This window comes from Rutidosis leptorrhynchoides, chromosome 6 (assembly GCF_046630445.1).
Source record: "Rutidosis leptorrhynchoides isolate AG116_Rl617_1_P2 chromosome 6, CSIRO_AGI_Rlap_v1, whole genome shotgun sequence".
Lineage (NCBI taxonomy): Eukaryota > Viridiplantae > Streptophyta > Magnoliopsida > Asterales > Asteraceae > Rutidosis > Rutidosis leptorrhynchoides.
Window position 1 is genome coordinate 355,296,770 of NC_092338.1, and position 17,888 is coordinate 355,314,657.

The 17,888-nt window shown below is 33.8% G+C and overlaps 2 protein-coding genes across 2 annotated transcripts; both read right to left on the reverse strand.

The window, feature by feature from the left end:
• Window positions 1-4,371: 4,371 nt before the first annotated feature.
• On the reverse strand, window positions 4,372-10,481 carry LOC139855477 (probable DNA helicase MCM8). Its single transcript, XM_071844704.1, has 16 exons — window positions 10,299-10,481; window positions 9,607-9,747; window positions 9,409-9,529; window positions 9,097-9,319; window positions 8,858-9,021; window positions 8,089-8,355; window positions 7,465-7,560; window positions 7,137-7,289; window positions 6,860-6,930; window positions 6,627-6,745; window positions 6,401-6,530; window positions 6,209-6,294; window positions 6,020-6,136; window positions 5,757-5,931; window positions 4,631-4,801; window positions 4,372-4,533 (listed from the first exon to the last, which is right to left on the reverse strand). The coding sequence occupies exons 1-16, from the start codon at window positions 10,479-10,481 to the stop codon at window positions 4,372-4,374; spliced, it is 2,379 nt and encodes a 792-aa protein (XP_071700805.1).
• Window positions 10,482-14,372: 3,891 nt separating this feature from the next.
• On the reverse strand, window positions 14,373-16,606 carry LOC139855437 (small ribosomal subunit protein uS12). Its single transcript, XM_071844657.1, has 4 exons — window positions 16,508-16,606; window positions 14,938-15,093; window positions 14,727-14,853; window positions 14,373-14,642 (listed from the first exon to the last, which is right to left on the reverse strand). Exons 1-4 carry the CDS (start codon window positions 16,510-16,512, stop codon window positions 14,502-14,504), a joined length of 429 nt encoding a protein of 142 aa, XP_071700758.1. The 5' UTR covers window positions 16,513-16,606; the 3' UTR covers window positions 14,373-14,501.
• Window positions 16,607-17,888: the final 1,282 nt, after the last annotated feature.

Sequence of the window (17,888 nt, forward strand, 5' to 3'; positions counted from 1 at the left end):
TCAATTTCTATAACTTTAACAATCTTATTTCGAGTGGAAATCTTACTTGAACTTGTTTTCGTGTCATGATTCTACTTCAAGAACTTTCAAGCCATCCAAGGATCCTTTGAAGCTAGATCTATTTTTCTCATTTCTAGTAGGTTTATCCACAAAACCTGAGGTAGTAATTATGTTCGTAACATCATTCGATTCATATATATAAAAAAACTACCTTATTCGAAGGTTTAAACTTGTAATCACTAGAACATAGTTTAGTTAATTCTAAACTTGTTCGCAAACAAAAGTTAATCCTTCTAACTTGACTTTTAAAATCAACTAAACACATGTTCTATATCTATATGATATTCTAACTTAATGATTTAAAACCTGAAAACACGAAAAATACCGTAAAATCGGATATACGCCGTCGTAGTAACACCGCGGGCTGTTTTGGGTTAGTTAATTAAAAATTATGATAATCTTTGATTTAAAAGTTGCTCTTCTGAGAAAATAATTTTCTTATGAACATGAAACTGTATCCAAAAATCATGGTTAAACTCAAAGTGGAAGTATGTTTTCCAAAATGGTCATCTAGACGTCGTTCTTTCGACTGAAATGACTACTTTTACAAAAATGACTTGTAACCTGTATTTTCGACTATAAACTTATACTTTTTCTGTTTAGATTCATAAACTTAAGTTCAATTTGAAATCATAGCAACTTGAATCACTCAAAACGGATTTAAAACGAAGAAGTTATGGGTAAAACAAGATTGGATAATTTTGCTTGTTGTAGCTACGTGAAAATTGGTAACAAATCTATATTAATCATATCCTAGCTAACTCATATTGTATTATACATGTATTCTAATATATTATGTAATCTTGGGATACCATAGACACGTATGCAAATGTTTTTACATATCATATCGACCCATGTATATATATTATTTGGAAAAACCATAGACACTCTATATGCAGTAATGTTTGAGTTAGCTATACAGGGTTGAGGTTGATTCCAAAAATATATATACTTTGAGTTGTGATCTAGCCTGAGACGTGTATACACTGGGTCGTGGATTGATTCAAGATAATATATATCGATTTATTTCTATACATCTAACTGTGGACAACTAGTTGTAGGTTACTAACGAGGACAGCTGACTTAATAAACTTAAAACATTAAAACGTATTAAAAATGTTGTAAATATACTTTGAACATACCTTGATATATATGTACATATTTGTTATAGGTTCGTGAATCGACCAGTGGCCAAGTCTTACTTCCCGACGAAGTAAAAATCTGTGAAAGTGAGTTATAGTCCCACTTTTTAAATCTAATATTTTTGGGATGAGAATACATGCAGTTTTATAAATGTTTTACAAAATAGACACAAGTACGTGAAACTACATTGTATGGTTGAATTATTAAACCGAATATGCCCCTTTTTAGTCTGGTAATCTAAGAATTAGGGAACAGACACCCTAATTGACGCGAATCTTAAAGATAGATCTATTGGGCTCAACAAACCCCATCCAAAGTACCGGATGCTTTAGTACTTCGAATTTATCATGTTCGAAGGGAGTCCCTGAATGATAGGGGATATTCTATATGCATTATGTTAAGGTCGGTTACCAGGTGTTCACCATATGAATGATTTTTATCTCTATGCAGTTTGCGAAATGCCTGATATGAGATGTGTATTTATGAGAAATGAAATCTTGTGGTCTATTATTACAATTTGATAAATATACAGGTTAAACCTATAACTCACCAACATTTTTGTTGACGTTTTAAAGCATGTTTATTCTCAGGCGATTATTAAGAGCTTCCGCTGTTGCATGCTAAAATATGGACAAGATTTGGTGTCAGCATGCTTGTGTAATATTGTTTAAAACTGCATTCGAGATTTACTTTGTTGTAACATATTAATATTGTAAACCAATATGTATTGGTAGTGTGTAAGTGTGATATTTTTAGATTATCATTTCTGGATAATCTAGGTGGTGTCCTTTTAACCTTGTCGATAAATAAAGGTTATGGTTTGTTTTTAAAAACGAATGCAGTCTTTGAAAAACGTCTCATATAGAGGTCAAAACCTCGCAACGAAATCAATTAATATGGAACATTTATAATCAATATGAACGGGACATTTCAGTATGAAATCCTATATCAAAAGCTTTTGTGTCCATTTTGTATATCAACTAATCAGAAGAGGTTATTTTGGAAAGAAAAAGTCTCTTATTAACGAAGAATGAAGTTAGTGAGATTATATAAAAAACTATGTGCGTCACTTGTGGTGGGACGGAATGAATATTATACTTCATTATTTTCTATGTCTCATTATAACTAAGGATGACAATGGATCGGATATGGATCGGATGATGCCATATCCACATCCATATTCATTTAATTTTTTCTCATCCATATCCATTTAATTTCAGTTCATCCGTCCATATTCATATCCGATGGATTAAGCGGGTTAACGGATATCCGTTGGATATCAAATGAAATGTTCATCTAATGATGAATTTATCAATTTAATATAGATTATAACAAATGTAAATATTTAATCTTTATGTTTTTGATTTGTTACGCATGTTTTGATTGTAATTTGTTGCCGATTGTGAATTTAATTAAGCAAAATACGTTATAATATAATTGAATATACGTTTAAACTAATCTAAATATGTAACTTTGAATAATGTTAGTAAAAATTTAATAATTGTGACTATCACACTTATTATTTTCGTTAATAATTTAAGAATTTTTAGGTTATATGTATATGCATATCGATATTTAGATGTATATGCATATATTTTAATACGTATATATCTATGTATAAATGTCTTTCGGGTGATAATGAATATATCCGTGGATGATAAGTTGTCATCCATATCCGATCCACGAAATATTTAGATCATCCATATCCATATCCATATCCGCTAATCGTCCATTTACATCATCCATATCCATTATAAATGGATCGGATCGGGTGGATGTCCATGGATGAAACATCCATTGTCATCCCTAATTATAACTGATCAAACGTGAAACTTCACACCTACTTCAAAAACAACTTGCAACAAACTTTAGATATACATGTCATAAACAACGATTTGAATTTAGAATTCAGTGGGACAAAATAGCTGTTCACACTCCTTTTTATAAAAAATGAATTAGTTGGTACGTTTTATAAAGCTTTCCTTAGTTTATATACTACATATAACCTGCAACGTCGAAGGTTCTGAAAAGTGAATATAAAAGTTGTAAGAATATGTAACAGAACAGTATAAAATACTACGTATAATGTAGTCCCTTATATCCTATTTATATAAATTTGATTTGATTTGATTTTTAAGTTTGTATATCATGAAAACTGAAAGCTTAAAAAGTTTAGGTATTATGGGCATTTTATGTTAACATTTAACAATAGATAAAGTCCCAATAGAAAGTCAAATGTAGACCGATATTGACTTATTTTTCCTGAATTTGACCCAACTTGTGACCATTGACCACCGACTTATTAAATGCTTTTGTTCGAGTTGGACAAAAAGAACTTTTGAGTATACAACATACTTAAGCAGTTAAGCATATCAAATATAGATGATTATATGTCGCTTTATGACTGTTTTGATTTGGGTTGTATGGTTGTAACGTTTAATTGGTGCACTTTTCTTGTTGATAGTGATATACACAACCCACTACCGTGCCTTGGATCTGCCTTCGTTGGCCAGCTGGGTAGCCCACTACCGTGCCTGCTGCTGATGAGGGCGGGATGAGGTGGCTAGATTAGCTTTGTCACGAAATGACCGTGTGTGGGTCATGTGTTTTATTCAGGTCCCTTCTTTTCCGTTACACCTTTATGTTTGAACCAAATGACGATCCCCTTTATAGATGTGGTTTCAGATCCGTGTGTGGGACAGGGTTTTTGCAAGTTGGGATCAATCTTGAGGCAGCTCGTACGTTTCATGCTCGTTGAAGTTCTTATGTTTTCTGACCTTCGACGCCACAACAAGCGTCAGCGTTCTCCCAAGATTTTCTTGTTTTGTCAGAGATGGTTTAGGTACTTCCAGATTTTGGGATTTAGCTAGTTTTACTTGCTGTATTCCTAGTTGGTGGTCTGTTCGTTTGTTTGCTTGGCTTGTATGTCCCGCTTTTCGAGGTTGTTGTAAGCTATATTTCTAATTTCTAATGATTCGGTTTTGTACCATGTTGATCTTTAGATCCGTTATTTATATTATTGTTGTTAGAAGAGAAAAAAAAAGAGATTAAATATAAAAACAAACCTGCTACAAATGGTAAGGAAAAGAACTTCCGAAAAAAGTGCATGGGTAGTTTCTAATCTAACCTAAAATAAACAGATCCCAAACTAATGTTGACCAAAAAAAGTCAGCACCTGGACCTTGACGACTGAGTACAGGAATAAGACGACGATACCACCTGATATTTTGGCCCTTTTTTTAGTAATGAGCCAATGTTGTTTAAATTTTCCACAAGACGGTCAACATTTGGAACTCTCAACCCAATTTGATCAGCTATACTGCACATCTCCTGAGATAATAATAAAAATGTCATTTCTCAATGTTAATAAAGAAAATCACCATTTAAAAGCTTATTAATTACTGCAAAGTAAGGCTGCTTTGCTTACTCCTATAGAAAAGCAGTCTTTCTGTTCGCGCTCTGATTTCTTGTTCAGTGCATCTAAAAAGCGTTTGGCTTCTTTTTCATTACTCATCCCGCCACTTCGACCAAAATCCACAAATCCGTGCTCATCAACATACTTGTCATACAAAGATTCCTTCATTATTTCAACTACATCCTGTAGCATAAAAATATTTGTACCAAAATAGTCATGAAGATCTTGTATCTAGCAAATATAAATACTCCAAGCATAAAAAAGTCACAGTGCATATAATTATTTGTAAATCGGTTATTGTGGTTGCAAGCTGCACACGTACATTCAACCTTCAAAAGTATGAATATGAGCAAGATATTTGTGGTTCCAACTTAAAAAAAAAACTGTATCCTCTTACATTACAATTGAAAAAACTGCACTCTCTTTCTTGTTGACAAAGAGAATAGAAAGCATTGATGTTACATATTCTCTAGAAAGGACTTGCTAAAATGTAAAATTAAGTATGCATTTCATAGATGCCATAACACATTAAAACCTGTATTGTCACTATGGGCTAAATCTAGACCAAATAATGTGTTTAGTAGATATGAAAATTGATTGTATGAGAATAAGACAAAAAAAATCAACCAACAAGAAAATTAGGTCTACTTTTAGGCAAGGTTGCAAAATTCACTACTCAGGAAGTAATCGGTCGGGTCGTTGGAGGGAGTAATCAACAATCTGGGGATTAATAGGATTGGACTATTTATACATTTAAATTATAAATTTCTAAACTATGTGTCAATATAGAAGAAAACCATAAATATGAACATTATCGTTCGTTTGTGTTCAAAAACTCTAATTATATTTATATTAATAGGTTGATCAGTTTTAACTTTGACTGACTTTGACCAACAAATCCGATTTTGACCACTGACGTTGACCGATTAATCAAACGGATACTGGAAAATCGGATCGGTCTGTTCTTAAAAAGGTTTAATCGACAGTAATCGGGGTTTTTTTACAGTAGTGGTTTTAGGTCTATGTAAGTAGGCCTATGTAACATTATTCTTGTATCAATGTTGGACAAATATGTTCCTGCTTCGTATAAAAGCTGTAAACAAAGAAAAACAAGCTGCATTGTACTAGATAAACTTACTTTAGCATCTTCAATGGTTATTTCTTCTCTCAAATGAACTCTAGCTCGAGCTTGCGCCAACCTTACTAAACTTTCTAATTGCCTTGCTGTTATTGGTGTGCCATCAGCGGATGTACTACGGTCTCTAAGCTTTAGATAAAACTCCTGCAAGATTTTGGCTGCTGGTTCTGACATCCTAACATCACAAAACAGATGAATTATCATATTTCAAACATTCAAACATAATTTAGCAAAAAGTAAAAATAAATAAATCTATTATTTACCTGGGAAAGACATAAGTTCTAGCATAAGCAATATATTTACGAAGAAGAGGACCGGGCAATGGCACAAAATCACGGGCCTTCACGGGATCTAATCGCAACCTTGAGACTAGTGAATCACTCTTTACATTCTGATCTCTGATTTGAGATGCTGCACTACAAATTATGAATCAGTTTTTACGTCTAAATAACCTACTGGGAAACCAGATATATTGAAAGACGAAAACACCTGCAAGTTTTTTCAGTGTTTGTGAATTATCTGCATTGCCAACATGCAGCTGCAATGAAAAGAAAGATAACACCTTGAAGTCTGCGAGCATACATGCTATTTAATTGTGTTCAGTATTGCATTATAAGTCAGAACAAAGCTCCAAGTTTACTTACTGACATAATGTGTTGCGAAATTTGTTTGTCGTGTAACTCATCAGGCTTGTCAAGCAATATGAACACCAAATCAAATCGTGATAGTAGAGCAGAATTTATTTTTAAGTTCTCATTTACAGTTTTTGCCCGGCTGCAACCAAAATTAACAATCATTTTAAAAATCTCAATTAGTGAAAAATCAAGAGGTTTAAAGCTAAGAATTAAAAATATTAGAAGTAAAACGTACTTGTAATGGCCACCAACCGGGTTTGCGGCTGCTAAAACAGTTGTTTGAGCTGATAAACTTGCTACAAGTCCTGCCTTGGCAACTGAAACACATTGTTGCTCCATAGCTTCCAGTAGTGACTGGTGATTATATATATCAAGTTATCAACAAACGCTACATTTTATTTTCCTAAATAACCTTGTTTTGGGTTTTTGGTTATGCGAAGTTTGCATTGAAATAATGTGAAAAGTGACCTGGTGTTCCGCAGACAATTTATCAAATTCATCGATACAGCACACCCCCCTGTCTGCTAGGACCATAGCACCTGTTGGATATCAAATAATTTAGGTAGCTGAATATGCCCAATAATATCTGGTTAGCATCTTTGTAGACATACTGAGTATGTATTAGTTATGTAACCACAACATAACTCATGTCCACATTTCAAAATAAGACTTTGCTTAAAGCTTCAAGATTTTGGTGGGTAAATACTATACAATAAATAAATAAATAAAGATAATATGTACGTACCGGCCTCAAAAGCATAGTCACCGGTCATTGAATCCTTGACCACAGCCACAGTGAGGCCAGCATTTGTAGTGGCGTTCCCACAAACATAGATACCTCGTGGTGAAACTGAAGCCGCTGCTTGCAGCAGTTGACTTTTCCCTAATCCAGGATCACCTAATATGAAACATATATGACATTGGCATGGTTAGTAAACTATGCAAAATATGGAGCTTGGATAATAAACTTCTGACTTCAGGTTGTTAAAGTATTGTAAATAGGAAGCTCTAAAAAGAGGTGTTTTTCCTTCAAAGTTTATTGCTTGTAAAAATAGATAAATAAAACTGCATACCAACAATTATCACATGAATGTCTCCTCTGACAGGAACCTTATTCTGATCCAGTGAATTCTTTCTTACACCTCCAAACAATGCTAATGTAATTCCAGCTGGTTAAGAAAAAAAAAAAGAGTAATCAATGTTCCATTCACCTTCCATCATAAATTTCTAAACCATCAAATAATTCAAACATTGACTAATAAGATTTTAGGCTTGGATGTTAGTTCTCCTAGAATATAGTTTGTATGTACATTATAAAAATCATCATTTGTATAGCCGATACTTTCTATTATCATATCAAGGCTCGGCATTATTTTACATTGGTAGTTAACAATTTACAAATCAAGGACATCGAACGTATTTGATCGTATGATAATCAGCTGTATAACACATAACATACTACTAACAATGGTGCATTTAAAAGTCTACACGTATATGATTTCAATATAGATATTAATATTGTTAATAAACCATATACATGTATGTATACCTTACTATAATCTCCGTCTACGAGGAGTTTGTTAGATGAACAAACCTTGTTGAGTTACTTATGTAGTTCTAATAGAAGACTATTTACTTATTATCATAAATTGTGCAGAAAGCCAAAGCGCATAAGCAATAAGAAGTGGATAAAATACCTTTAACAAGTTCATGTCCATAGATGGAGGGGCAAACTGATTGCACTATTTGACGGAAGACATCAGAACCATGCTCTTGTAGATATTTCAAAACAAATTCTGAATCCCGTTGACTGAAAGAAGAATAAACATTAGACAAGTCCATTGCTTTACCAACTGTTTCTGTGTTTTGAGAGGTCTCAGACTCAGCCTGCGACTTTGAGTTTATAACTGAGATTCCTTCTAAATACAAGTAATATAATCCTTGATTCTTGCCCTTTGACTTTCCTGTTTCACAAGGAAGCTAGATAAGAAAGATGAACAAGAGTGACATGATAAAAATCCAAACATCAGGTACATAACTGACATGATGACGTATTATAAACTTTGTATGAATTTAAAAATGGACATGATAGTTTTTTCATGATAGTTTTTTCATCATACATGATACTCACATTACCATATTCTGAAGTAATGGTAACTTTAGAGAGGTGCTCCTAATGTGAAGGAACAAAAGACTGAAACTACAGTTACTCAAAAGATAATTAATATAAGTGATAATATGAGTAAGAATGAAAAAACTATCATAATCCTTCTTTGGGGTGACCTAGATCTCGTTCTACTTCTAAGAGGAATATAATTTCTGTCTAGAACATTGATGGAAATTAAAAACTGTGATGAACAAGCGAGAAAATATGACTACAATGAGTCCACGTAACTATAATGAACCAACTAAACAGCGATTGAACGAAAAAGATTGTGTTGGATGAATAGTAAATTACTAAATTACCTCCTCCTATATCCATGTAATTGTTAATCACCCTTATAAGACCGGTAACAGTAACAACATCTCCAGGGATGCACAAGTCTACAAGATCTTCAACCAATTCACATTCCACAATTCTTGGCACCCTTCCTTCTTCATGATGTTCAGATTTCAATAACTCTTGAATTCTGTAAAGTATAAACAAATTACATATACAAAGATAATAGATACATTATAAATTAAGTATCCTTTAAATTTTATACCGTATTTTCTGGAAGTCAATTGGCCGTGCACTGGTTTTAATTGGATTAAAAGATCTACTTTTGCATCCATGTATCACACAGCTAGAAGGAGGTGAAAACTTCCCATCAGGAAAAACACGTTTAATATTCGTTCCACACTTGATACATACAAAACTCATTTGTACAACCAAGGGCTTAACCGTGCTAACTTTTATTACAGTTCCACGTACAGTAACAAGCCTTTCTGTAAAAAATTTAAGGAAAAGTATACTTAGCTGGCACAACATAAATGCACTTTGTAGTGAAATGGATAAACGAAAGGACTAAATTTACCAATGTAAGCTGCCTTCAGGTTCTTCAAAGCAATCGAAGATTTAGGGTGATTGTGCAAGCGGATGTTTACCTTGGCTCTTTCGTCCCATTCTTCATCATCATATGATTTTAAGTAGAGAACCTATTTCAAGTTCAACTTGATATCAAGTTTAATGCACTAAATGACATATAAATTGAATAAACTAAGAGATATTTCACCTTGTGTACTGCAGCGCTCATGCATAAAAGAGCTTCTTTAGGTTTATTTTCTAACATGTCATAAAAATCCTCGATCTCGCATCCTTTTCGAAAATGCTCGAAATCAAGAGGCAAAATGAACAAGAAACCATCTCTTTTAACCTATTTGTAAGACATCATGAACTATGTTCCAAATTCCAAATATATACAACACTCGGAAAACAAAGGATAAAGAAAGTGCATTTGACATCACTTAACTTCAAAAACATATGCAGGTTAACTAGAGCTCTGTTGATGATATACAACATCAACGTAACATTCTACCACTACAACCGATATTCACGATAAACAACAAAATACTATCGCGAACAACTTTTTAACTTTACTAAACCCTAATAGTTTCAAAACAATAATGTGATCTACATTTGCAAATTTTAACAAAATAAATGAAATTAATAAGAGCTTTAATCAGTTTAAAACCCTAATAGTTCCAAAACAGTAATGTGATCTCCATTTGCAAAATTAATACAACAATTAAAATTATTAATCGCAAATATAAATCAAATCTAAGCTAGGTTTAACATTAAGTAACAGCATAAACAATTGTTAAAATTGACTTACGCATGCTGGATTTTTCTAAAAATAAATCTCAATAAATTAAAATGCACAAATTCTCATTCGTATAAACATATATAATATGTAGTGACGGTAACCTGAGAAATGAAATATGATCCAAGAGAAGTTGAGAAAAAGTGTTCATCAAGCTGAGCAGTGAGTTTGAGTTGTTTCTTGCCATCGCCGTGTGAGTAATCGAATTGAGGTATATATTTAGGCAAAATTTGTGTGATTTGGTGTCCGTTAATCGATGTTTGATTCCTGGCTTTCATCGTCGTCATCATCACCGCATCCACGTGTCTCTATGGATTCGATTGATATACGGAAAGTGAACTTATGGCGTATGGGTGTTCTATTTTGGTGTCTTTAGAACTTTTTGTTTAACAGGGATAATAAAGCGCGCGTTTAGGCGGAGTGAGTTCTAAAAATTAGTGATTGAAATAAGGGATTGACTAATGCAGGGCAGAAGCCTCATTTATTACACTCAAATTTTCCAAATATATCACAAAATTAATTTATCAAACTCACAAATTTCCTAATTCACATACGGAGTATGTATTAATTATATACCTATATCTAAAAAGTAAAGTTGAAATGAATAATACTATTCCTTTTTCTACTTTTCACAAACTTAACCCCCTACCTTTAATTGAAATACAAATGGAACCCTCACTTTATACGTATATTTTTCAAATTTCACAAACTTAGCTCCATAACTTTTATTAAAATACAAATGGAACCCCCACATTACTAACTTTTTTTTTACTAATATTCAATTTTCACAAACTTAACCCCCTAACTTTTATTAAAATACAAATCGAACTCCCACTTTATAGGTAAATTTTTTCCAAATTTCACAAACTTAACCCCCTAACTTTTATTAAAATACAAATCGAACCCCCACTTTACTAACTTTTTTTTTTTAAAATAAAACCCGAACGCTAAAAAAAGCAACTTTCACAAAAGGAACAATCCTTCAATGTTAGATGTCGAAAAAAATTCTTTTTTACAAAATAGATCAAGACTTTTTTTTAACTCGCATTCAAAACGGAGCCCCCGGCGCGAAGCGAGGGCTCCACAACTAGTTACAACTAGTTGCGGAGCTCTCGCTTCGCGCCGGGAGCTTGCGAGTTAAAAAAAAAATGTTGATCTATTTTGTAAAAAAGAATTTTTTCCGACATCTAACATTGAAGGGTTGTTCCTTTTGAGAAAGTTGCTTCTTTTAGCGTTAACGTTAGTTGATCTATTTTGTAAAAAAGAATGTTTTTCGACATCTTTTAGTAGCATTGAAGGGTTGTTCATTTAAGAAAGTTGTTTCTTTTATTGTTAGAGACAAAAAAACATAAAAAAAAAAATGTAGCACAGTAGTGGCTTATGTGGGTCATACTGTTTGAGCGCACTGTACAAGTCGGTAAAGCGTGGTGGGTGTTACTATTCAGTATTTTTGGTGTTAGTGAAGGGATAAATAATAATTTAGAGTATAGGTATAAAGTGAGGGGTTCGATTTGTATTTTAATGGAAATTAGGGGGTTGGGTTTGTGAAAAGTGAAAAACGAAATAGTATTATTCATAACAAATAAGACAAATTTTGTCTATTAGTTATATTGGTAATGGTAAAGGTAATTTTATATTATTTATGGAAACTTTGGCATCATTAATGGTTCTTAACATGTGCCCTTAGGGCACATGTTAGCTTTTCCCTTGAAATAATTATGCATTTTCAATTTCAATAACTTTCTTTTATTTTATTTTATTTTGAGAAAATAACTAAAAATTTATAACAAAAGACTAAATCATCGAAGATCATAAAAGCCGAACAAGAGTAGAACTGAACTAATAGCTAGGTTCAAAATTAGAAAACATAATTGAACGAACCAAACCGGACCAAAACAAGCAAACAAAACTAAATAAAATAGACAGGATCAAAACAACTGAACAATAATAAACGCACTCCTAACAAAAGCATCCAAGCAGGAAACCAGGGGCGGATCCACCTTGGGGCAACCGGGGTCATCCGCCCCCGACGACAAAAAATTATTCGCGAATTTTTTTTACGAAACTTTTAATTAAAAATGGTACTGACTAATGTAGTTATATAATAAGTATAAGAAACATATCGCAATAGTGATTTTAGCTTAGTTGGTTTGAGAACTCCCTTATCAAATGTACATGTTGAAGGCCAGATGCAGTTTTTTCCTTTTTTTTTTGAATACTGTCTATAGGTATGCTATATATATTTAAAATGGTGAATGACTCACTCTCCCTTAACTCTCCCTTAGGGGAGGTGAGGTTTCGATTCCCACTAAGTGAGGATTTTCCAAATAATTGGATCAAAAACCATTCTTACCGGGCCCAAATGATCCCTTGGTCCCACGCATGCGAAGATTGAAACAATGACAATGCAGGTTCGTTTATCGGGCCTGGCATGCTGTGGAGAAATGGGTGATGGTGTTTCTCCAGGCTCCAGTGGGCTACCGGGGACCGCTGGATGGGTTGACAAAGTCAACACAAGGCTAACATATCCCTGCCGATACACATGTTTTTTGAAACAATATATATTTAAAATGTACAAGTATAAAACAAGATTGATATTAGCTTAGCTGGTTAGAGCTTCTTTCTAACGAATTATATGGTGCATGATCAAACCTTTTTGCAATCAGTTTCTTGATATAATTTACTAATGCCAACTTTTTTTTTTTATCAAAATTTTGCCCCTGTTGAAAAATATTTTTGGATCCGCCACTGCAGGAAACAATTAAGCCTAAAAAAACAAACCATGGTGAGTATACTCGAAGTAAAGAAGCATAAAGGACGATCAGCGAAGCCAACTAGGGACCAAAAACGTCCTTATCCGGCGGTCTGATCACTACTCGTTAACCATGTCGCGACGAACCTCCTTGCCCGACCGATTATCGAACTTATAAGATAAAACATTGGATGAAGCGTTACTAATCAAAGTTGCCGTCGAAAGGGGCAACAAGCCACGTTTTACAAGTCCATTAAAGAAACCGGAACCATTTGAAACTGAAGCACCCTCCACATCACCAACTCGAGGCTCAAACTCTTCAACCATTACCTTATTCTTAAACCTGACTACTTTCTTCTTAATAGCACACCCACTAACACCATAAACCTAAGCTTCTAAGTTCTAAACCCGTCGAGGACGATGCCTTGTGACTAACAACACACGGGTTCGAGCTAGAAATAGCTTCAAAGTCTTAACCATTCAGACCATCACCCTTATGTGTAACAGTTACCATATTGGCAACATCATTCACAACTTTGCATTGCACACTTCCAAATACCCTTAGCGTGATCATCCGATGAGTCCGAGGCTAAAACCGAAACATCTTTTAAACTTCCCACCGATCTAACACCGGAACCATCCTTGACTAATGCTTCTTTTATGGTCCCATAATAATGATTGCTATAAGACAATTTAGTTGGGCTATCTTAAACAGGAACACTGCACCCGATTCAGAGACCATATCATGACCATCGATCTCGACCTCGGTGATCAAAATCAACTGATTAACGAACTCCAACAACCCTCGGTCAAATTCCTCAAAGAGATCTTAATTAAAACACATCACCAATTTTAATAACGGACGTCTTTTGTTTAGCTTGTTTCCTTTATTGTCCGTTAGTTTGTAGAGGCGTTCTTCGCGTCATGTGTCATTTGCCTCCTATGTTCACTTGTAGGTTGTCTTTTATCGTTTTGATGAAACATTCCATGGTATTTTAATATACGTTTTTAAAAAAAATAATAATAATAATAAAAGAACTAAGGCATGAGCTCGAATAGCTTTTTGTCATGAACTAGTACATTACCTAGCAAAAAATTGACCTTGTTAGCACTATATTTTAGGGAGTACATGTGAAAATAACAATCTTATAAAATCAGTAGCAAATTTACTTTGCTAAAACATTTAGACACTCGGATAACAAATTTTTTGAGTTAATTTTCTTCAACAAAATAGCAGCTCAATTGCTTTCAATTTCAAGTCTTCTTAAACATTAATTTTGTTTGAATGCGACCTACCAAATCATAGAAATAAACAAAACATAGCTTCTAGATGATAGTACTATTGGCATATTTAACAAAGACCTAAAGAGAAGATAGCAACACTATAGCAGGCATAAGAAGTTATATGAATAAATTGAGTTTATCAAAACTACAGTACAAAACGAGAACCAAGTGTCTACAGACTGCAAACAGGGATCTAAAACAGAACCAACATTTGAACTCTTGGTAGAAATTATCAAAATCAAAACATAAAGTCAAGTAAACCTCCAATCAATTAAGATCGAGGCTTCTCCTTCTTTTCCTTGAAGAGGGCCAACAGAGAAACACCAGACACCTTCACCACCTTGAATCTAACTCCGGGAATATCTCCCACTGCATGACCCTTTCGTCCAAATCCAGCAATCAAAACTTCATCCTGTTCAAAACACAATTTCAACTTTTAACCATGTTTCCAAAACAATGACAAATGCAATTTGAAATACACAAATCAAATACTAACATTTTCTTCAATGTAGTTCAAACAACCATCATTGGGAACAAAAGCTGCAATCTTCTTCCCGTTCTTAATGAGTTGAACTCTAGCACACTTTCGAATAGCAGAGTTAGGCTGCTTAGCCTCAATACCACTGTAAAGCCATAAAAACAAAAGTGTTTTTAACAACTTAAATTTATTAATCATAACTTAAAATTAATAATAGAAAAGACATTACATTTTCTCGAGAACGATTCCCTTAGCGTGAGAAGATCCGGCAAAGGGTTTCTTCCATTCGTTACCCAAGTGAGACTTCTTGTATGATTTGTCAGCCCATCTTTGTCTCCTGCGATGAGACTTCAGCTTGCGGCCGGCTCCCATTCCATGTGTCTTACTGCAGAATTATCATTTAACTAAACATTAACTCAAGAAAATAAAGCTGATATCTTCAACAAAAAACCATTAATAATCATTTATCCATATTTTATTCCGTAACAATATGTGTACATTGACCAACGCCTAAGATGTTACATATAAGTAGAAAACAAATCTAGCATATAAGATAAATCAGCTTTTCGAGTTCGAAATGAGCAAAATTAACAGTCTATACTAGTAAACATGACCCAATCACTAGATTTTTATTACAGTTTCTGATGACATGTTCTCAGATCTCCATTACAACTAAACAATTTTACACCTCTTTAATTATCAACAAAATGTGAAGTATCATTTGTCATTTTTTAAACCATTTTGAGGGTATTTGAAAAACTAAATTTAAAATCTTACTGCTTATAGAGTTATAAGCAAAACAGTTAAAGATGTAGTCTTATATTAATCGTTTAAAAACTTCAACTATTCTTGAACACTATGATTTGAGCCTGTTATGTTAGAAGAAGTCAACATTGTTTTAAAAATAAGCCCAAAAAACAACCTATTTATCTAGATTACTTGGACCCTATCTTAACACCTCAATTCAAACAAGAATTAAATGGATGAATAATCAAAGCTTTGTTTGTGCTTTATGTGAGAAGACTAAAGATTCTGTCAGTCATCTATTCTTTTTGTGTGAGTATAGTATTAAGATCTGGAGGAATTTGAAGGCCAATTTGTTATTTAAAGGCCTGCCAAATTGTCTCAATGAAATCGTAAGCAGGCTTGCCCAGTATCCATATTCTAATAAGATTTGGAACATTATCAATAGATTAGTGCTTGCTGCATGTGTTTATTGGATATGGAAGGAAAGGAATTGCAGACTCTTTAAGCAAAAGAAGAGATCTGAGGATGAATTGTGCAAAGAGATTGTGAATTTCATCAGACTGAAGTTGTTGACTTTTAAAGTCAAACCATCGAATGATGTCATTAAAGTGGCGAAGATTTGGAAGCTGAGATGGGAGAATTTGAAATTTTATATGGATTAGATTGTAGGGTTGTTGATGTTATGGTTGGGCTTGTGTTTGTGGTTTGTTGGTGATTGTATTTTCTGTTTTTCGGCTTGGGTATATCCAGCTCATGTATTGTAATGTTGTTTTATAATAAATCTTTTTTTGCCGGAAAAAAAAAAAAATTAAATACACATATAATTTAGCAAAAATAAGTCAGTCTTAGTTTTACTCATTTTTGTTAAACTGCTGAGGACTAATAGCTTCGTTCGTGCATATAATTCATTTACTATGTACTACCTAGCTATATATGGTCACATGAATTCCAAAATTAACATTAACAAATATAATAATACCAGAAACATAAGATATAAAAACAGATTCAGAAGAACAATATCAGTAGAAAAAACTGTAGAAGATAAATCATACCCCATATTTGCAGGATTTTTGTGTTAACAGCTAACGGCGCAAATTTCCGGAGAGACTTTGAAGAAGAAGAAGCGGCGGTCGTCTAGCAGAAAACCCTAGTGCTTGTTATAATTGGGGTAGCGATTATAATTTTATATGGGAAAAATCAAATTGGGCCGATCTATGTGACTTATTTACTTTGGGCCACATGATAACTAAGCCTATTCTCTTTTGGTAAATTTTACTTTTATATAGGTGCGTCATGGCCTGATGATAATCAAAATGGGCCGACCTATGTGATACATATTCGCAGTGTGTTTAAAAATAGGGAAATTGGCTCAAATACACTTTTTTTTTTTTAAGTTTTATTTCAAAATACACTTTTTATAAAAAAATTGTCTTTTTACACCATTGTGTAGATCAAAGTGTTGGTCGACCACCATATACCTTGGTCGACCACCTCATTTTTCAAGGTGGTCGACCAAGCTTCATTGAGGTCTCGGTCGACTACTGTGTATTCATGGTCGACTACCTTTCATATTTTCATGGTCGACTACCCCCACAAAAAATAACGCGGGCGACCCAAATGGTGGTCGACTACCCAAATCAGCCAAGACCATCCGTATATCACAGTTCTACTTTTGAAAATAAAAAATATTTGTAAATGTAAATATTCACCAACTATATATCTCCACATGTATGGTGTAAGAAACTTGGTTGGGCCTAACTCATGTAAGAAACACATTCTGATGTATCCTCGCCTCTTTTTCAACATGGACTTAGGGTAGTCGACCACCATTTGAGTCGCCCGCGTTATTTTTTGTGGGGGTAGTCGACCATGAAAATATGAGAGGTAGTCGACCATGAATACACAGTAGTCGACCGAGACCTCAATGAAGCTTGGTCGACCACCTTGAAAAATGAGGTGGTCGACCAAGGTATATGGTGGTCGACCAACACTTTGGTCTACCCAATGGTGTAAAAAGACAATTTTTTTTACAAAAAGTGTATTTTGAAATAAAACTTTTAAAAAAGTGTATTTGAGCCAATTCCCCTTAAAATATGCCTTTACAAAATTTTAATTGCAAAAATCTCTCTCTCTCCACACACTATGTACATGGTGCGTGATAGCCTGTGTATGATGTATGTTACCAAGATAATCCCCGAAATAGCCTATTTACATCTAAACATACACCAAACACGAGTGTGGTGCATGGTGGAAGTTGCACCAGAACTTTAAATGGTCGCATCTTTTGACTCTTAACTCCGATTTTGTAACGACCCTGGAATTTCCAACGTTTATTTATTAATAATTATTATTATTAATACGTGTGATAAAACGGATGTACGTTATTACATTTACATGTTGCCATGATTGCCCGAACTTGACTTTAATTGCCCG